The following is a 22,741-nucleotide window of genomic DNA, read 5'->3' as shown; positions in this document are numbered from 1 at the left end:
AGTTAGAAATTACTGGACAGAAAATTGTGAAAGATATCACAAAACACTGACCACAGGGCTCTGTACGTGGTCCAGAGTTATGGGATGTTGGAATAGGGTCATTACTGAAACAGCTTCCGAGTATAATATACTATAGAGGCAGCATCGCTTACGCTGACGATATGCTCATTATAGTATTAGCTAATACACATGCTAAATTAGAGGAAATACTGGAGTAGTTCTTGAAAGCTTGAATAACTGGTTCGTGGAAGAGAAACTAACGATAGCATCTCATGAATCAGTTTGTGTGTTACTAAAACGAACATTATGAACAATGAAAAAGCCCGAAATCAGAATAAATGACCAACCTTTCAAAAGACAAGCAGTATTTAGGTATCTCTGGAATTAACATCGAAGAAAAGCAAAATTTTCATGCAAATGTAGAAATTGTGTAACAGAGAGGCATTAAAATTCCAATTAACATAGCAACAACTGGCCGAAAAACTTTTTAGCTGCCTTTAAGTGGCACAAGAAGGTACCACATCGCAATCATGTTTGCTATTGTGTGCTACTGGTCGAGTGTTTAACTCATACATCAAGAAAAGTAAGGACAGCACAGGCTCTACGGCGAGCACAGACAAGTGTACACTTACGCCTGACAGGCGGGTATGGAACAACATTGACTGAGGAGCTGATACTGGGTTTTCTAGCTCTAGACACAGAACTAAGCAAAAGAGGTAAACAATGGCTATGATAAGGTACAGGAGATACTAGGCACAAGAGCCGTTCGAATAATGAAATAAAAGCACACATTAATAGATTATGCCAAGGTATCTGGTACTGGGGAAACACAGGGATAAGAAACTACCAGTTCCTTCCTAACTCGAATCGTAGGAGCGTGAGGGGGATCGTAAGATGCGAAGCCACTTTACAAACGTACCTTGAAAACAGATTTATTGTTGGCTCTTCAGAACACAGACCGTCAGTTCAGGAAACTTTAAGCAAACTCTGATAACCAGCATTAAGGAACATTGTTAGCTTTTCAAATCCGACTGCTGATAGTAGAATAATACTGACAATAAACAATATGTAGAAAGGATCCCAAGAATCTTTAAGTATGTTTTTTTCCATCTTAAAACAAACGTTTGACTCGAGAAATTACTCAAGACAATCAATTAGACGACAGATACACAAATACAATTTTTGCAAGTCCATTGGCAACTATGGTGAGGCGGGGGGGGGGGGGGGCGTAGCGCCACAGTATTAGTGTTAGTTTTCCCAAAACAGCATATAATAGCATAACTGTACCCGTACTTCTGCTGTAACCAGGCTGTGGGACGCATAAATGTTTTAAACTGCCGTTTAGCCACCAAACCAACAAAAGAAACAAACGGACACCGCTGTTTGTGAACATAATGCAAATTGGTTCTTCCAGGCTCGAGTACAGCGCTCTCATCGGACTCGCACTCAGCGACCACTCCGGCTCCGCATGAACACAGCAGACAACGTACCACTCAATGCACCGTGCGCTCGCTCCATCACTCTGCTAGCAGGCGCGTGACCCGACACTTCGCGGAGTATCTTCGAAACCACTACGGAAAAAGCTTGAAGGACTCGAGAGCAACCGAAGGGCTGCGCACGATTAAACAGTCTTCCAGTCAAAGACCCTCAGACCAGCGTCTCTGATCGGAAGACTAAACTACGGACGACCATCAGTAACCAGAGAGGCATTACTCTGATAGAGAAGCCAAAGCACACGGCTCAGTATGTAAGTAGCCTGTTTATATGGTTGTATGTTGGAAGCGCTATAGACTGTAATTAGTATCGCTGACAGCGGTCGGTATTAGACCCTGTAGTTTGACGGACTAGCAGTCACCACCTAGCGAACAGACGGCAATGACATGCGTCCTTCGTGGAGACTCAGCGTTGGTAGGAGATGAATGGTAAAATGATGACGGATGTAGATGGTAATGTTTGGGTAGTGGAATTATTGCCGACTATATAATTTTTGGATCTGGATGTCGCATGAATATGGTAAAATCTGCTAAATACATTGTTTGCTCTTCAACAGATTCATTCCTGTGCTAATCATACGCCTCCTTTCAGTTTGAGCATATAGTAGTTTGAATCCTTTTATTTAACTGGCTGTAGTTGTTGCTTGCTGTTATTTCTTAGTTCGTGTTACGAAGATTTCTGTGAGGTAAGTGACTTATGAAAAGTATGGGTTATTGTTAGGATTTCTTCCAATTCAGGGCCATTCTTTTCTGTTCATTAATTGAAGTCATGTTGTCATTGGAGAGCAGTCAGATTGCGTTCGGCTTGAATTTTGTGGGTAATAAATAAATAGGTTAAGTTTGTGTTGTCTTTGTCAGGGAAAATTCCGTTGGTCAGTGTTGAAATGATAAAAATAAGCAACGAGACAATAGGATCTGTTGCACTCTGCAGTTTAAGTAAACACAAAGAAGTTTCACTTGACGTAAAGATACAAGAATGACATACTTGCTTCTAACCAAGGGTGCTATACGCTACCTATCAGGTCATGGTCCGTATCCCAGATACTTAAAAATACAGACACTTGTGAATCTGGAGCAATCGGCACCCTGGAACACATCGTCTGGAGATGTGCCAATGCACAAGATGATACAAATCAGATCAGGAGCTAGTACAGCAGTCTGTAATGCAGAGAAGCGCCAAAGAAACTGGTATAGGCTTACGTATTCAATTACAGAGAGATGTAAACAAGCAGAGTATGGCACAGCGTTCGGCAAGACCTCCACAAGAAAACAAGTGCCTGGTGGAGTAGTTAGATCGGTTACTGCGCTAGAATTGCAGGTTATCAAGATGTAAATAAGTTTGAGCGTAGTGTTTATAGTCGGCGCATGAGCTATGGGACTCAGTATCTCCGTGGTAGCGTTGAAGTGGGCATTTTCCCTTACGACTATTTCACCAGTGTACCATGAATATCAGGAATCCGATAATACATCTAATCTCTGACATCGTTGCGAACGGAAAAAGATCCTGCAAGAACGGGAACAACGACGACTGAAGAGAATCGTTCAACCGTCACAGAAGCGCAACCCTTCCGCAAATTGCAGCCAATTTAAATGCTGGACCATCAGAAAGTGTTAGCGTGCGAACCATTCTACGGAATATCATCGATATGGGCTTTCGGAGTTGGAGGCCCAGCAGTGAACCATTGATGACAGCACGACACAAAGCTTTACGCGTCACCTGGGCCCCTCTACACCGACATTGGACTGTTGGTGACTGGAAACGAGTTGCCTAGTCGGACGAGCCTCGTTTCAAATTGTATCGAGCGGATGAACGTGTACAAGTATGGAGACAACCTCATGAATCCATGGACCCTGCAAGTCAGCATGGGACTGTTGAAACTGGTGGAGGCTTTATAACAGTGTCGGAAGTGAGCAGTTGGAGGGATATGGGTCACCTGACATGTCTAAATACGACTCTGACAGGTGACACGTACATAAATATCCTGTCTGATCACCTGCATCCATTCGTGTCCATTGTGTAATCAGACGGACTTGGGCAACTCCAGCAGGACAATGCGGTGCCCACCACGTCCAGAATTGCTACAGTGTGGCTGCAAGAACGTTCTTCTGAGTTTAAAAACATCCGCTGGCCACCAAAGTCGGCGGACATGAGCGTTATTGAGCATGTTTGGAATGCCTTGCAGCGTGCTGTTCAGAAGAGATCTCCACGCCCTCAAACTGATTTATGGACAGCTTTGAAGGATCGTTGTGTAAATACCCCCCAGCACTACGTGAGACATTTTAAGTTCATGTCACATCGTGTTGCGGCACTTCGAAGTGCTCGTAGGGGCCATCTACGATACTGGGCAGATGTACTAGTATCTTTTGCTCTTCATTATATAATAAGGAATAACGAACTGTGGCACAACCTGAAACCGCAGACATATAAAATAATAATGAACTACAAGCCTACATAGCTGGGAGAAAACGACGAATAGACCAAACATTGCCTGACATCCACTTAATGTTCAGAAAGCAGTGAGAAAACGAGCCTTTGGAAGGACCTGGAAGGACTTCGTGAGACCCTGATGCCATCTCGCAATCTCGTCACCTTGTATGGCACAGCAGCACAGCCCTGTGAATCCTGTCTTAGTGCGCCTGGGGCTAACCATCCCGACAGGTATGTTGTTTGGTTCTGTTACCAAGTGCATTGTAATGTTGTTTATTGTATTGCTGTGTGATGTAGTGAAGTCCAGAATACGGACCAGTAGCCGATACCTTCCGGATTCCGGGTAAACAGATATCTGTGCACCAGATGGCCAAATGATAGCACATAGAGCTTTTCTTTTCTCACTTTGTATGACATTTCACTATGTAGATATTCCCTCTTAAATAACATTACGTTTAGTTACAACTATCACATTTGAAAGTACCCAAATCATAAGTGCAATATTCATGCCAATTCGTGTGCAACATTCAGTCTGTTCTTTTATGCAGATTGAAAGAAGTGGCAAATGAAACAAAAAAGTAAAAGAGTATGGGCTAGAGTCAGCTGGGACTTGTTAAAATACGAGGCATCATCTCCTGTTCTGGCACGAGGAAAAGTCATGCTGACGAGACATAACCTGAGGTGAAATGTGCCATGAGCTCTTTATCAGTGTTGCACGAGAGGTGAACTGGTTGTGGTTGAAAAAAAAAAAAACACCTACGTGCAGGTGATTGTGTCAGGTTCTGTTTCAGAGGTTGTGTGTCACTGTTGTATTATCATTAAGAAGGGATCACTGCAATGCCTATTACTGGTATCGAAAATAAGTTTCAGTAAAGGATTCTAGGTGAACTGTATCCCAGAGCGTACCTCACGTTTTTCAAAAATGGCTCTTAGCACTATGGGACTCAACTTCTGAGGTCATCAGTCCCCTATAACTTAGAACTACTTAAACCTCACTAACCCAAAGACATCGCACACATCCATGCCCGGGGCAGGATTCGAACTTGCGACCGTAGCGGTCGCGCGGTTCCAGACTGTAGCGCCTAGAACCGCTCGGCCACTCCGGCCAGCCCTCACTCTTTTCGATTTTGTTTAACTGATTTATTTTTGGATACATAATAGCAGGCCTAGTTCGAATTACTGGTCGGATTTATGTGGTTCTTTTGTCAGTATAAGAGTAGGCTGTCTCCAAGTGTTCTGTTTCTCTAACGTCTATTGTTTATTGTTAATTAGAGGAATCTGTAGTAGTTTGGGGCTTTATTTTCTTGAATATGGTGTCTACTCAGATATTATGCTTTTCCTGGCATTAATTCTAGCTTGTTTTCAGTGCTTCTTGCTGTCAGTGTTGTCTGTTATTGCAAATCTACGTCTGTCTGAGGAGCAAGAATTTTAATGGCTTGGATTATTTTGTTACATATTAAGTTAATGTGTATTTTTTTTCTCAGATGAAAACCTTGTCTTTTGTAGGCTGATCGATTCAAATGATGGGCAGTTTCAGATAATTTATCGAGGAGGTGGACCTGCATACAGACAAGACCGTCGTAAAGTGTATTTCTTGGATTGGGTGCTGGTCACCTTTCTTGTATAATAATTTTTCTCATGCTCTCTGTTTTGTTGCATTATGTCATTAATAAATGTGTCACAAATTTGTTGAGCAACTACACCCATACAGTCCTCATCCACTTTCCGCAGCTACCATTTCCTGCGTCACACCTGCAAGACTATACATCACTATACAATTCCATTGTTACTGCACACAATGTGCCACCTGCAGAGTGTCAACAAAATCGTTGAAATTTCAGTACATTTGGAACTGAAGACATAATTCGGATATTTGTTTAGTGAATAAAATATTACTTAAGAAATGCTTAACTTCTAATTGCTGAAGTTTTCCCTCTAATGTTTAGATCGATCTGTGAATGTTTGAGTGCCAGAAGGTATTCGTTATGTCACTGTCTTTCTACGCCGATGTTTTTCAGGTTGTGAAATCTGATGATAAAAACGATTTCATTTGATTTCAGTCAAAATGTAGCTCTACATGTTAACATTAAGTGCACATATATATCTGTTATCCACCGACCATTTGGCTCTTGGAAATGGCCTGATTGTGGTACAGTCAGTCAATTTCATCCATATCACTTTCAGTAATCACTCCAAGAATTCAGTGACTGATACATCCCGAAAACAGGGTGGGGTACAACGCATCAGAGTTTGCACTGAAGTGAATTCTTTCGTTGAATTTGTGTTGGTTACAGGTTTAACCACAGGCGCTTTACGTCACCAGAACGAGACTAACAGAGTCGCAGTTCTAAACAAATCGTTCTGAAATTCAGTACGCTATGCCTCCGACAAAGTATGAGATGCTAATGAGTGGCTTCAACGATTACGAAAGAACAGCTAAGTGACAGGAAGGGAACGCAGAATGTCATACAACGTGGGAGAAATACTGCACGACACAACAGAGCTTCCAGAGTAATGTTCACAGTCTACCTACGGCTTACCATGCAGCATGCAGGCGGTGGCCGCGCAGGTGACCCCTGCCAGCAGAGCACAGCCCACACCGATCCAGCGGCGGCCGAAGCGCGCCGCGCAGACGTGGACGGCGCAGACAGAGGGCAGCTGCACCGCGCCCTGCGCCACCAGCGCCAGGAAGGGATTCACGCCCACACCACCAGCCAGCAACACCAGCGAGTACTGCGTCAGTACGTGCGCAGACCTGCTCGAAGCAGTAAACAATTTGAGGTAAATAGTAAGTCGTCTGCATGCTCTCCTGGTTATATCTTCCATCTCTAGCTATCATATGAATTTCAATTGTGTTACAATTTTTCTGTGTAATATCTATGTACTTGACTGTCTTTTGCACAATAGATAAGGGGATTTAATTTCTTAGTACCAGGGTTAGCAAGAAAGAATTCTCAGCCGGCCGAGGTGGCCGAGCGGTTCTAGGCACTACAGTCTAGAACCGCGCGACCGCTACGGTCGCAGGTTCGAATCCTGCTTTGGGCATGGATGTGTGTAATGTCTTTAGGTTAGCTAGATTTAAGTAGTTCCAAGTTCTAGGGGACTGATGACCTCTGAAGTTAAGTCCCATAGTGCTCAGAGCCATTTGAACCATTTGAATTTAATTCTCATCTCAATAAAACAATTATTATTTTGCACAGAGGTGACAAACGTCACGTGATACCTCCTAATTAGGTGTTGCACCTCCTTTTGCTCGTAGGGCAGCAAATCTACGTGCCAGTTCGTTGGAAATAACCGGCAGAAGTGTTCTGCGATGCTCCGTAGCCCTCCATAACTGTGAATATTTTCCCGGTATAGGATTTTGAGCACAAAGTGACCTCCAGCTTATGTCCCATAAATGTTCGATGGGATTGATGTCAAGCGATCTGGGTGCAAATATAATTTGCTCGAATCATCCTGAATGTTCTTCAAACAAATCGGGAACAATTGTTGCCCGGTGGCTAGGATGAGTAAAATCTTCCTCGTTGTTTGGGAACATGAAGTCCAAATGGTGTGCAAGTATCCAAACATAACAATTTCCAGTCAATGATTGGTTAACTTGGACCAGAGGATCCACTAAATTTCATGTAAACACAGCACTCACTATTGTGTATCCACCCTCAGCCTGAATAATGCCTTTTTGACAACCTGGGTCCAAGGTTTCGTGGGTTCTGCGTCTCACTCTCTCATCAGCTCTCACCAACTGAAATCGAGACACATCTGAGCAGGCCTCGGTTCCCTCTTGGAACAGGGTCCAACCGACATGGTCACAAGCACTACAGAGGTGCTGTAGATGTGCTGTTAGCAAAGGCAATCTTCACGGTCGTCAGTTGCTATAGCCCAGTACCGTTAAACTGCGCGGCACTCTCCTTATGGATACGTTCGTCATACGTCCCAGATTGATTTCTGCGTTTCTTCCAAGCAATTTTCTTGCCTGTTACCACTGACAACTCTACGCGAACGCCGCTGCTCTCGGTCCTTAAGTGAGGGCCGTCGGCTTTTGCTTTGTAGGTGATGAGGGGCACTGCCCGAAATGTGGTATTCTCGGCGCGCAGTCCGGAACCGTGCGACTGCTACGGTCGCAGGTTCGAATCCTGCCTCGGGCATGGATGTGTGTGATGTCCTTAGATTAGTTAGGTTTCAGTAGTTCTAAGTTCTAGGGGACTGATAACCACAGCAGTTGAGTCCCATAGTGCTCAGAGCCTTTTTTTGGTATTCTCGGCAAATTCCTGATAATGTAGAACTCTGAATACTCAATTCCCTAACGATTTCCTAAATGGCATCCGAAATGGATTTTCCCATGCTTCCAACTCTAACAACCATTCCTCGTTGAAAGTGTGTGGATTCCCGTTGTACGACTAACATCATTTCGGAAACCTTTTCACGTGAGTAGAAATGACAGCTCCGCAAATGCACTGCCCTTTTATACCTGGTGTACGCGATACTACCGCCATCTGTATATGTGCGTATCCCTATCACATAACTTAAATCATTTCAGTGTGTTCCTATGCATTTTCACCTGTCTATTCTGCCTTCCCAGCATATACAATCGTGTCCTATGTAGAACGAGCTATGGCGTTGTCTGGCAGCAAAACCTTCAGGGACAGCTCATCTCACAACTATCTCTTGACAGTCTCCAATAACACTGTCACCAGATTTCCATAGTATGCACTTGTGATGGTGTGCCCCTCACGAACATAATCTGCTACCATCAGATCAAGAGATTCCCAAAAACTATGTTACGTCCGCTCCAGGCCAACGAAGCCCAACAAACGACAGACACAAGGTTTCGTCGAAACTTAGTCGCCAGTGCATTGGCGTTCGGCTTCTCATCCTCACCAAATCAAAGGTCTTTGGGCCAAGGGATTTATCCATGTGGCTGACGTAGCTGTCGTTATTGTTATAAAGTAGCGTTTTAGTTACAATTCCGACGGCAGATGTTATAAGGGAGTTGTAGGAATAGCAGTTACATCTGCAGCATTTATTTCAGTGCAAGAAGCTCATCATCAGAAGAAATGTAGAAGAAGAAACGACACTGGTGGACGATCACTCTTCTAAAAGCAGGGAGCAGTGTGGTGGGTCAAAATTAATGTCGACCTGAATGCTAAATCGGAATTAGCCTACTTCATAATTTTTTTTTCCGAAGGGAAGCTACAGATTTCAAATTGTGATTGACTGGTGTTGGCCGTAAAATTTCCAAACTTGACTCCTGTTTTAGGAGAGATGTACCTGCTGCACAAACATTAACGGTCACTACAGATTTTGTTCGTTTCTCTCTGTCGTTCACTGCGAGAAGATGCAAATAAAGACATCATCTTCTTTCTCACGCCCTGCACGTTTATTTCTTACGGTTCACTTGCTCCCCTCCAAGTGTTTGATCTTTTCCATTTCCTTACTTAATAACTGTTCGTAGAGGACCACACAAGTGACCGATCACGATAAAACTATATCAACGTCAACGCTCTCTCCATAATCCACTCCATAATTCATTATTTTTTATCACAGGAAACACACACACTCTTAGCGAGAGCAGGCATTGCGTACAGGCTAAACAGAAACGGCTGAAATTGAGTTTCTCATGAGAGGCACAAATCGAACTGAATGTTTTATTACCCGGTTGGCTCTGTAATTTAACAGTCAACTACTGAAGTTTAACACGTAAGCTGTAGAGTTTCTGATGATGGTCTTGTCAAATTTAAGAGCGAAACAGTGGAATAAATCAAATGAACCGCACCTGTTGGCTGTCCTCAAAATCATAAGTACACACTCGTTCCAGAGAAACAGAAAATCGCTACTGAACCAACGAACATTCGACTTGGCACATACAGTAAAAAGACAAAAGGCACAAGGCCAGCCAAACGCCAATTATTTGATGTTATCGCCAGTAGACCGAACTGCAACGAAGGCCAACCGCTTCGTTGGTTCCAATTTGTCGCCCGTACACGATAAGCAAATTTCGGTCAACGGAGAGGTTAGCTGTCGTTCGTTGGTCTCCGTTTGTCTTACGAGCAAACGCCTTTGGCATATGATGTGTGAGTCCTCGCTTTTTCAGCGTTGGTGAACCGTCCGTCTTGTTTCCACTGGTTGGTGTGCCTCTTCGCAATGGGATCATCTTGATATCTCCGAGTATATTAATCAGTTCAAAATGTCACCTACACTATCCCGAAACAAGTTCGACATTTCCTGTACTGCAGTGGTTCAGCAGACCCCTTTCATGGGCCTGAGCTATTGCGCCTCCGAGCGAGAGAGAACTTCTGCCATGCTTACCTTGTCGTCCGAGACTCCACATTTTGCACCAACGCTTCAAGGGCTTTACGTATATTTTTGAACATAACGGACTCAGACTAACTCGCGATACCTCAAACGGAGAAGATTGGCATCGTTTTTCTCGTTCTTTGTAGAGCACATCGGACGTTGGAGAAGCGAAGCGCTCCTAGTGACTGGAAAAAAGCCCAGGTCATACCAGTGTCCAAGAAGGTTCCTCGAGCAGACGCATAAGACTATGCACGAGGGTCATTTCTAAAGCAGTAACCCATAGCGCACCTTGCCGGCGCATTGTGTCGCGTGACATCGGGTCCACATCCTGTCAAGTGACGTCCGTTTACGATCGGCCACTCTTGGCCAGACTCTCCCTACGTCGCCATTACATTTTACCTCTCTGCCGGTGTTGGCTGTATGGTTATACTGCTTCGTTTGTCGCCATGTCGATCAGTAAACCCGCCGTTTGTAAAGTGCCATCGTTAATCCGTTCTCAAATGCGAAACAAGTTCGTCGTACTGAAATTCACATCTGCGTGTTGATGTTTACGTTCAGATTAATGTATGATGGAAATGTGCATAAATGATGTAGGCTGTTTGATGAAGGATAGACAAATGTTCATGACGAAGAACGACTTGGATGGCCTACTGTCCTGAATGAAGACTTGGCATAAAAGGATGATGAGGTAATTCCCCAAACCGGCCGCTTCACTATTGACGATCTGCATGAAAAATTTCCACAAGCTCCAAGATCAGTAGTTTTGGCCATTGTTACTGGAAAACTTCACTATAAAAGTTATGTTCGAGATGGCTGCCGAAAATGTTGAATGAAGAACAGAAAACAAAGCGAATGGCACAATCGTTGTCCGTTTTGGCGCGGCGTCACAAGAATGGTGACTCGTTCTTGAGTCACATACTGACCAGTGATGTAACGTAGATTGCGTCGAGTGAGTGACATCATTCAAAGTCCCCGACGAAACCACCAAAACTCAAACACGAACCTTCAACACGGAAAATCGGTGTGTTGGGACGAAAGGCGTTCTTCTGAGAGCCCTTTTGCCAAGGGGAATGATAGTAAATGGTGAGAGGTACTAGAGCTCATAAGCGCTATTCAAAATCGCCTGCGGGGACAGCTCTCTAGCGGCGTCGTTGTGCTTCGTGAGAATGCTTGGCCTCACATTGCGCGAAACACAAAGACGTAAATGGACAAGTATCATTGGGAATTACTGGGTCATCTGCCTTGCACCTCTGGCTTACCATCGTCAGATTTTCATCTCCTTCCTAAACTCAAGGAATTTCTTGGCGAAAATGATAAAATGTTGAAAGAAACTTTCAATAATTCGTTATAGGTCAGTCACAAAATTATTTGAAGCTGGGATCCAAAAGCTGGTGCCACGACTTGGCAAATGTTTAAATGTTCATCTTGTCTACGTTGAAAAGTGAAAAAAATATGCATGTTGTAGCCTGTGATACAATGTACAAATTCCTTTTACTCCATTACAAATCGTTTTCTTACTTCAAAAATGACCCTGGTACATATACTCCTGACGTCGGTCAGTTGTAGTATTTTGGAATACAGTTTTAAAAAAATGGTTCAAATGGCTCTGAGCACTATGGGACTTAACTTCTGAGGTCATCAGTCCCCTAGAACTTAGAACTATTTAAACCTTAACCAACCTAAGGACATCACTCACATCTATGCCCAAGGCAGGATTCGAACCTGCCACCGCAGCGGTCGCGCGGCTCCAGACTGTAGCGCCTAGAACCGCTCGGCCACCCCAGCCGGCGAATTTGAGCTATCTCTGTTAGTCCACGTGACCCAAAAAGCTACCAGGTTGATGCCGTGTACAATGAATTTTGAGAGATGTTCAACACTGTTGTTATTACTGCCTAATGAGCAAAATATTAGTGAAAGAACTGTCAAACTAAAAGAATTCTTAGTAGACAGAATACAAGACCTCACTTTCAACGAAGGTAAATTTTTAGACTCAAATCTATCATGAGTCCTACCCCAAGACAATGTTGAGGACCATAACTTTTCGATATGTATGTAGGTGGCGTATCGGATAATGTTAGAATTTCCGTGACACTTGCGAAGAGAGGACAGCAATTTGTAGCGAAACGTAAGAAGAACTGGAGAGCATCGACGCTTGGGGCAGTGACTGGAATCTGGCCCTCAAAAGGAAATAAATAACGTACTGCTCGCAAATAGGCAGAAATCCCTGTTATTGTCTGATTACCCGATTGCAGAACATTCTCTGGAAGGAGTCGCATAAAATATGTAGGAGTCCAAGTAAGGAGTGATTTCTAGTGCAATGGCCGCATATAATTAATAGCAGGTAAGGCATAAACAAGACTGAGATTCTTTGGAATAATCCTCAGGAAGTGTGGTCCAGAAGTTCACCCATAATGGAGGTAGCTTACAAAACTCTATTTAGACTTACAGTTGAATGTTGCTTGTCAATGACCTATTCCAGGAATAAAGGATGAAGGAAATAGAGATAATCCAAAGAAGAACAGTCCATTTCACTATAGGTTCATTTAAAAACAGCGCGTTTCATTATACATTCATTTACCAATTGCGAAAGCATCACGGAGATTTTCAGCCAACTCTACTGCCATAGTCTGCAAGAGAGGTGTTCTGCACCCCGGTGTGGTTTACTATAGACGTTCCGAGAGTGTACTTTCCTAGAAGAATCCACCCATACACCGCCAAAGTATATAAAGGCAAAACTAAAGGTATTTGAGTCGACATGGGGTAGCGTCTTTGATTAGTAATCAAAACCTCCTAGCTCCCGTGTTCGACAACCGCCACCGCTTAAATTTTGATTAATAATCAGCATTAGCGGTCGAAGACTTCTGGCGTATTTAGTCACCCTCATTATGTTAACGGTCTTGTCAAAGAGGGCGGAGAAGCGGACACAGGTTTAGGTGGGGAACTACCCCTACAGGCGGAAGAATTATCAATGATCAATGACGTGAAGATGTAGAAGGAAATGGAAACCACTGCATTAGACATACATAACGTGTATCCACAGGACACGTGGCCTGTATTTGAAAAAGCGTCACGGCGATCACTCCATTGGCGAAAGGCACTGATACAGTGCCTCATTCGTATCTCCGTGAGGAGACTGCCAAGGGGGACCATGAGAAAAAGATTGAATAACGAAAGGAAGGTTAACGACCTACGAGTGGTGGAGTGGAGCGTCAGAAGCTTTAACGTGGTAGCGAAGCTAACAAACCTGAAAAGGGAAATGCAAAGGGTCAATCTAGATATAGGAGGGGTCTGTGAAGTGAAATGGAAAGAAGACAACGATTTCTGGTCAGATGAGTAATATCAACAACAGCAGAAAATAGTTTAACGGATGTACGATTCGTTATGAATAGGAAGGTAGGGAAGAGAGTGTGCTACTGTGAACAGTTTAGTGATAACTTTGTTCTTATCAGAATCGGCAGCAAACTATCACCAGCAGCTATAGCTCAGGTATATATACCAACATCGCAAGCTGAAGATGAAGAGGTAGAGAAAATATATGAAGGTATTGAAAGGGTAATACAGTACGTAAAGGGAAACGAAAAACTAATAGACATGGACATGAGAGATGGGAATGCAGTTGTAGCGGAAGGCGAGCAAGAAATGGTTACAGGAGAATATGGACTGGGGATAATGAATGAGAGAGGAGAAAGACTAATTGAGTTCTGTAATAAATTTCAGCTAGTAGTTGCGAAAACTCTATTCAAAAACCACAGGAGGAGGAGGAGGAGGTATAGAAGTGTTAAGGAATGACGAGATACGCTTGAACTCGAACAATACAAATGCAGCGATAAGGAATAGCTAAGTAGGCAGTACAGCTGAAGTGGAGTAGACGTCTCTAGAAAGGGCAATCACAGAAGCTGCAAAGGAAAACGTATGTGCAAAGAAGATTACTGCGAATGAATCATGTTTAACAGAAGAGATACTTCCGTTGTTCGATGAAAGAAGGATGTACAAAAATATTTAGGGAAAGTCAGGAATACAGAAAACAAGTCACCGAGAAATGAAATAAACAGGAAGTGCAGAGAAGCTAGGACGAAATGGATGAGCAAAAAATGTGAAGAAATCTAAAAAAAAAATGTGGTCGTAAAGGACTGACACAGCATATAAGAAAGTCAAAACAACCTTCGGTGAAATTTAAAGCAAGGGTGTTAACATTAATAGTGCAAAGAAAATTCCACTGTTAAATGCAGAGCAAAGAGCGGGTACATGGTGAGGTAACATATAAGGCATCTATGAGGGCGAAGATTTGTCTGATGTGACAGAAGAAGAAACAGGAATCGATTTAGAAGAGATGGAATTTGAAAGAGATTTGGAGGACTTAAGATCAAATAAGGCGGAAGGGATTGATAACATTCCATCAGAAGTTTTTAATCAATGAAGGGGTGGGGGTGGGGGGGCGGGGAAGTGACGACAAAACGACTGTTCACATTGTGCAGAATGTACGACTCTGGCGACATACCATCTGACTTTCTCCAAAATATCATTCACACAGCTCCGAAGTGTACAAGAGCTGATAAGTGCGAGAGTCATCGCTCAAAAAGCTACACAGTTCACGTATCCGGTTGGTGACAAGAATAATGTACAGGAAAACGGAAAGGAAAGTTGATGATATGTGAGATGGCGATCAGTTTGGATTTAGGAAAGGTAAATTTACGAGACAAGCAATTCTGACACTGATGTTGGTAATGGAAGCAAGACTAAAGGAAAATCAAGATACATTCATACCATTTGTCAGCCTGGAAAATGCATTCGACAGTGAAAAATGGTGCAAGACTATCGAAATTCTGAGAAATATCGGAGTATGCCATAGGGAGAGACGAGTCAAGAGAGATAATAAGAATGGGCGGCCAACAACGAAGCGCTGAGATTAAAGAGGGTGTAAGACAGGGAAGTTATCTTCCACCCTACTGTTCAATCTGTATACCAGAGGAGCAATGATGTAAATTTAAAAAAAATAAAAGTTTAAGAGCTGGAATAAAATTCAAGGTTGAAGGATATCAATAATACGATTTGGCGATAACGTTGCTATCCTGAGAGAAAGTAAAGAAGAATTAATGCTGTGCCGAAGGGAATGAGTACAAGATTTGGTCTGAGAGTAAATGCAAGACGAAAGTAATGAGAAGTAGCAGAATTAAGAACAGCGAGGAAAGTAGATGAAATTAAGGAATTCTGTTACCTATGAAGAAAAATAATTAATGACGGATGGAAAAGGAGGACATCAAATGCAGAGAACCAATGGCAAAAAGGACATTCCTGACCAAGGGGGTTTACTGGTATCAAACACAGGCTTAATTTGAAGAAGAAATTTCTCAGAATGTACGTTTGGAATAAAGTACTATATGGAAGTGAAACATGGACTGTGGGAAAATCGAACAGAATGGAATCGAAACATTTGAGATATGGCGAATGTTGAAAATTGGAGTAACTGATATGGTAAGGAATGAGGGGATTCTGCACAGAATCGGAGAGGAAAGGAGTATGTGGATAACACTGACAAGAAGTAGCCGCAGGAATGATAGAACATCGTTTAAATCAAGAGGGAATGACTTCGAAGGGCAAAAACTGTAGAGGAAGACAGAGACTGGAATACATCCTGCAAATCTGCAAATAATTGAAGACGTAGTTGGAGGTGTTACTCTGAGATGAAGAGGTTGGCACAGGTGAGGAATTCGTGGCGGGAGACTGATGACAAAAAAAAAAAAAAAAAAAAAAAAAAAAAGGAATGGCTATCAGCAATCATTTCACCCGCGCAGTATTCCCGACTGTAACAGGAAGCTTAATAAATGACGGCCTAGACCACACACCCTAAGGTGCTTGCGCAATATGGATGCAGACATTTGTTATTTCTCGCCTGAGCATTTTCGCTCACGTACAGCAGTCTTGTTTTTACACTACTGCGCCTTATGAGGAAAACATTTCAGGTAGCTTATATCTAATGACGACATATGTTTGCACCTTTGTGTATATCATCTTTAACGTATCCTGAGGGACGAAATATTGCACTTGAGACAGGCTTCAAAGTCGAAATTATAATATTGGACATTGAAATTTAATCACACTCAGATGCCTGCAATGTTCTGACGGAGAAATTTAACAACGACTGTCGCCAGAGAGAAATAAAAAGTGATTTTTAATTTTTAACGTAGTGCACTATTTATGTCAATCTACTTTGTTTCAGTAAGCAGTTGCCACCACATTGCCTCCCATGTCCTTTTTGATTGGAAACGCACTCTTCTTTTCACCACGCCATTAGGGCAAGCAGTTCTTGCCAGCAGTGAAGAAATATTTTTTAAACGTTTCTGAAAGCTATTCTGCTGTAGAAACATCCCTGTATAAACGATCTCCAGATTCCATTAAAACTGATTGTTGGATACATGTACGGAACACAAGAGTAGAGGTGTCTACTGTACATTTTGCAAAATGTGACCAGTAGAATTGTTTGATTTCATTCACAGCATTATCAAATACACTTCAGGCCATTAAAATTGCTACACCACGAAGATGATGTGCTACAGACGCGAAATGTAGCCCACAGGAAGAAGATGCAAATGATTAGCGTTTCAGAGAAATCACACAAGGTTGGCGCCGGTGGCGACACCTACAATGTGCTGACATGGGGACAGTTTCCAACCGATTTCTCATACACAAACAGTAGGTGACCGGCGTTGCCTAGTGAAACGTTGTTGTGATGCCTCGTGTAAGGAAGAGAAATGCGTACCATCACTTTGATAAAGGTCGGATTGTAGACAATAGCGATATCGGTTTATCATATCGCGACATTGCTGCTCGCGTTGGTCGAGATCCAATGACTATTAGCAGAATATGGAACGCCGTGCTGGATCCCAACGGCCTCATATCACTAGCAGTCGAGATGACAGGCGTCTTATCTGCATGACTGTAACGGATCGTCCAGCCACGTCTCGATCCCTGAGTCAACAGAAGGGGACGTTTGCAAGACAACAACCATCTGCACGAACAGTTCGACGACGTTTGCGGCAACATGGACCATCAGCTCGGAGACCATTGGTGTAGTTACCCTTGGCGCTGCATCACAGACAGGAGCGCCTGCGATGGTGTACTCAACGACAAACCTGGGTGCACGAATGGCAAAACGTCATTTTTTTTTCGGATGAATCCAGGTTCAGTTTACAGCATAATGATGGTCGCATCCGTGTTGGGTGACATCGCGGTGAACGCACATTGGAAGCGTGTATTCGTCATCGCCATACTGGCGTATCACCCGGCGTGATGGTTTGGGGTGCCATTGGTTACACGTCTCGGTCACCTGTTGTTCGCACTGAAGTCACTTTCAACAGGGAACGTTACACGTCAGATGTGTTACGACCCGTGGCTCTACCCTTCATTCGATCCCTGCAAAAACCTACATTTCAGCAGGATAATGTAGGACTGCATGCTGCAAGTCCTGTACGGGCCTATCTGGATAGAGAAAATGTTCGACTGCTGCCCTGGACAGCACATTTTCCAGATCTCTCACTAATTGAAAACGTCTGGTAAATGGTGGCCGAGCAACTGGCTCGTCACAATACGCCAGTCACTTCTCCTGATGAACTGTGGTATCGTGTTGAAGGTGCATGGCCAGCTGTACCTGTACACGCCATCCAAGCTCTGTTTGACTCAATGCCCAGGCGTATCAAGGCCGTTATTACGGCCAGAGGTGGTTGTTCTGTGCACTGATTTCTCAGGATATATGCACCCAAATTGCGTGAAAATGTAATCACATGTCAGTTCTAGTATAATATATTGGTCCAATGAATACCCGTTTATCATCTGCATTTCGTCTTGGTGTAGCAATTTTAATGGCCGGTAGTGTACAACTCGAAATCTTTCATTTGTACTTCGTCCATATACCTAAGTGTTAAGGGAATTGATTCACCGAACAGTGAAATTTTTCACTACAGTGAACTCGTGTTACCAGCTCAACTTCTGTTCCAACAGCAAGAGGAGAGCACTGTCAACAATACCATTGCGCGGTTATGCATGTACGTCAAAGAAGTTCTCTGGATGCATTTTTCCCGTCCTCACATACCTGGCAGTTATGAGCAGCACCGTATTCTTGAAGACGTTCCAGCTGGAGAAGAGGCTGAGGAAGCCCTTCCTGTCCCTCTGGGCCTTGGCCACGGTCCGCATCACCCGCGGAGCGAACGGAGGCAGCTGTCCGCCGTTGGTGGTGGCGATGCGCCTCAGCAGCCTCAGGGCGTCCTCCTCGCGACCTCTGCACGCCAACCACCGGGGAGACTCCGGGAACCACCTGCGAGCACCAGAACCACTCACCTGAAAAATCTCTCCATGAAAGAGATCGTGTCGATCTTACGTTTGCTAAAGAAGTTGTGAATACAGTCGGTCATATGGAACAGGAAATAATTCATGGTCATACTCACAACAGTCAACCTTATAGAACAGTTTTCATATCGTTATTTCACAGTAGCAGAAGGTAGAATTTTATCGCCAACCGTCATATCAGTATATAGACTCAATGGTACACACGTTGCTACGAGGGCGTCATACACACTGAGGAAAACAGTTGCAATACCAAGAAGGCGATGTGTGACAAATAAAAGTAGGTAGGTGTGATTCGACATATGAAAACAAAATCTTTTAAAATTTTGCGACAATTACATAATAGTGGCGCTAGTAGTGCCACTACTAGGATGAAAATACACCTTGTAACAGTCGTCAGCGTTATTTACCTTTGAGACTGGACGTGGTGATCTGATGTCTTTAAGGCGAAAAAGACCTCATTATCAACATCCCAGTGAGTTTTAACGATGTAGTGTAATTAGACTACGAGGTGCTGGACGTTAATTATGCGATACTGCAGAGAAACCTGTGAGGAATGTACCCACTGTACATGATTCGTGTCAGCGGAGGTTACGATAATGTAAGGCCGGAAGGAGACCGGATTCCGGACGGTCACGTGACACTATCGAGAGGTCCGACTATCGTCTTCGGCGTGAGGCTCTGGCGCATCGTCCTGCATCTACAGCAGCGATTTGACCGGCAGTTGGCACCACAGTGACACAACGAACTGTTACATTTCGCTTACTTCAAGGACAGGTCCAAGACAGGCGTCCTATAGCGTGCACTCTACTGACTTCAGTGGTGTCGAGCGAGAGCTCACTTGAGGCACGGTAGAGGTTTGTTGTGTTTTGGCTCGGTCCCATTGATGCCCATCTTTTGATTAGAAGGATGTCATTTGAGTGCATCCAACCAACCTGTCTCCGTGCTAGACACACTGGACTACACGTGGAGTAATAGTCTGAGGTGCTATTTAGTATAACAGCAGAAGCACTCTCCTAGTTATCCGATGCACCCTGACCGCTAATCTGTGTGCAAGTTTCGTGACGGCCTTGCTGAAAGCATTCCAGGCGGTGTTCCCAACAATATAACGCTCACCCACATTCTACTGATATAACCCATAGTGTTTCGACACGTTGCCTTGGCCTGCTCGATTACCATATCTGTCTCCAGTAGAGCACATATGGGGCGTCATCGAGTAACAACTCTAGCATCATCTACGAGCAGCATTAACCATCCCTGTATTGATCGACCACACGCCACAAACATGGATATCTATCCCACAAACTGACATCTGGCACCTGTAGAATACAATGCACTCTATTTTCCTTTCTTGCCTTAAACCCTTTCTTGCCTTAAACATTCTGACAATTACACCTGCTTTTAACGTACCAGTATTTCACATTTGCAATAGCTTATCGTGCTTACATTCACTGTAATCTCGGAATGTTAATCCCTTAAATATTTAACCAACAAAAAGGTATTCCCGAAATTTTATTACTCTACGAAATTACTTTTTGTTGTTGCTATTTATTCCAGCATTGTAATTTAAATTGGCATCAACAAGTGCTGAGCTACTACATATTGTTTATTAAAAATATACGTGGCGCACTGCAATGCAAGTCAGCGCGTTGCTCTCTCATACAACCTTTACACCAGGGCTTTACAACATACGTGCTCGCGGAGCAAGCTGTGAGCAGCAAGGCGCAAGCACGGAGCAGCGCGAGCACGCTACCCCCACTACCCGACCAGAGCGGAGAGTGGGGAAAGTCACGTGGGGCACACAACAGCTACCGCCAGTCAATGTAAATCCTCGGCCACCTGCAGGGATATCACTCACGAATTATTACTGCGACAAATGAAACAAATAAAGGAGAATGTACATGTGCCACATAATTTTATTAGCTTAGTGTATGCCTCTACATTCGCATTAATTTGTGAACTGTTATACAATAAAAGGTGTCACTGAAGTGTGGGATTCTCGGTTATCTTGTACTTTTTGCCCTTTACAATTGCGTCTATGTTCGGAGTAATTGTTCTCGTGCATTTTAGGCGCAGCGTGCAGTTTAAATTTCGATCAGACAATGCGTTTCTCAGGCGCGTCTTGTTACATTTCATTGCAGAGAACAGTTGTTCACAAACATACGTGGAACCGAACATTGATATTATTGTAGCCACCAGTTTGTGCAAACGAGGAAATCTATCCTGAGGGAAGTGTCTGTAGAATTCCAAAATGTTTTTCTTGTTCTGAAATTTGTGTCTGTATTCTCTGTCACACTGCAGGTCAATAATTTCTTGCTGCAGCTCAGGGCGAATCTCTTAAATATTCGCTGAATATGGAGAGAACAGATCAAAATCACTGTCTAGTGCTGTCAGGTCTTGAAAGCCCCGATCAACTAAACTATGTGAATAACGTCCAAAATCTTTGTGAACATCTCGCATGGTTGATAATTTAGGAAAATGAGCTAGGTTTCCTGTTTCCAGCTGACTCACCCAAAGTGTCAATTACATTTTAAAAGCTCGTATTCGATCTATGAAATGAGTAATTAGCAGATCTTTACCTTGCAGTAAAATGTTCAAAGCATTCAGATGGCTAGTTAAATCTGCTAAGAACGCGAGATCACATTCAAACGTGGGCGCGCATTTCCCCTCCCTCCCCTCCCACCCTACTCCGCGACCTTGCACCTGCTCGCGAGCACGTGCCTGAGCAGACGCGAGTACTCGCGCTCAAAACCGGCCAGTTGTTAAGCCCTGCTTTACACACATATATCTACACATGTAATCGGCAAGCTAACAGATTGTGCATCGCTGGTGGTAAGGTGCACCACAAATTATCATTAGCTCTCCTGTGCCACTCGCAAACGTCTGTATATTTCCATTGTGAAGATATGATACTGGAAACAAGGGCTCACTTTTTCCCCGCTGATAAGGGAATCTGTGGTTAGTACGAACCACACAGGCAGCCGCTTTCCCTCATTTGCGAATGGAACAACGAAGGCACTGACTAGTAGTGGTTCGAGGTAACCTTCGCGACGTACCGTGATGTATCTAGATGTAGACGAACAGAGGATATGAGAGAGAGAAATTTTAGCAATAAAGAATGTCGTAGTTCTATCAAGAAATTAGCGAATACGCAATATGATACAGGGGAGGAAAAATATTTAAATTCATTGACACAATTAGAACGAAGATAAAAACGTGAACATCCCAACAAATCTCGTAAATTCGTTAATGTTTCCAGAGTGCCATCTGACAAGACTTCTGAACAACCTCACACAAGCGAAAACTGTACCCGGAAGAGAAAAATGTTAGTCAGAAGTCACAACATGAATTCAGCTTCATTTAGCTATCGTGCAATTCAGCATTAAATGGTATTATGTTCCAGTGCCATGCATAAATGGCAAGGTAACACTTTCCATTGTTGTGAAGTAAGTTTAAAAGGGTTGTGTTGCCGGATGGACAGCTATGCGAAGCGTGTTTATGTGCTGAACAGCCGGTCGGAGTGGCCTTGCGGTTCTAGGCGCTGCAGTCTGGAGCCGAGAGACCTCTACGGTCGCTGATTCGAATCATGCCTCGGGCATGGATGTGTGTGAAGTCGTTAGGTTAGTTAGGTTTAATTAGTTCTAAATTCTAGGCAACTGATGACCTCAGAAGTTGAGTCGCATAGTGCTCAGAGCCATTTGAACCAGTTTTGTGCTGAGGAACCATAAAAATTATTCATCTGTGCTCCCGAAAGGAAAACACGAGGTATCGACTGTAAAAAGACACAATAAATAAGTTTCATGCTATGCGAATGAGAATAATTTCAAGTTCTCTCCCGACAAGGAAAACAAATGGAAGAAAAGACACAGCCCGACGAATCCTTTTGGGCTAAAATTTTTCTAAATAATTTTTGTGTTGCCACTGTCAAAAACATAAGTTGAAAATAGCGAAAAATACGAAATCAAACATTTTCCAACGTTATTAGCCAACTATATATTACATACAGCTGTATGTCCCTCATTGTCTTCAAAATAGTAGTTTCCTATATTGTTTTGTCGATTGAAGGATGTGAAGAGCACTACATGTTTTCTATAGGACATAGAAAATTACACTCTAATAATAGTATTAATAACTCATGAGACATAAGAGATATATGTGACGAATCCTTGAAGTTTCCTAATGGAATGTG

The 22,741-nt window shown here is 43.3% G+C and overlaps 1 protein-coding gene across 1 annotated transcript in view; it reads right to left on the bottom strand.

Annotated features, from left to right (window-relative positions):
- The window catches only part of LOC124790029 (solute carrier family 22 member 7-like), a 127,997-nt gene that overhangs the window by 31,407 nt on the left and 73,849 nt on the right, over positions 1–22,741 (bottom strand). Inside the window, exons 6-7 of the mRNA XM_047257585.1 lie at positions 18,302–18,523; positions 6,462–6,676 (exon numbers count right to left, since the gene is read on the bottom strand). Coding sequence (XP_047113541.1) covers positions 6,462–6,676; positions 18,302–18,523 — 437 coding nt within the window. The remainder of the gene's footprint in view (positions 1–6,461; positions 6,677–18,301; positions 18,524–22,741) is intronic.

This window comes from Schistocerca piceifrons, chromosome 3 (assembly GCF_021461385.2).
Source record: "Schistocerca piceifrons isolate TAMUIC-IGC-003096 chromosome 3, iqSchPice1.1, whole genome shotgun sequence".
NCBI classification, from domain to species: Eukaryota; Metazoa; Arthropoda; class Insecta; order Orthoptera; family Acrididae; genus Schistocerca; species Schistocerca piceifrons.
Note: the sequence above shows the minus strand (reverse complement) of the source record. Positions and strands in the feature narration are given on the sequence as shown.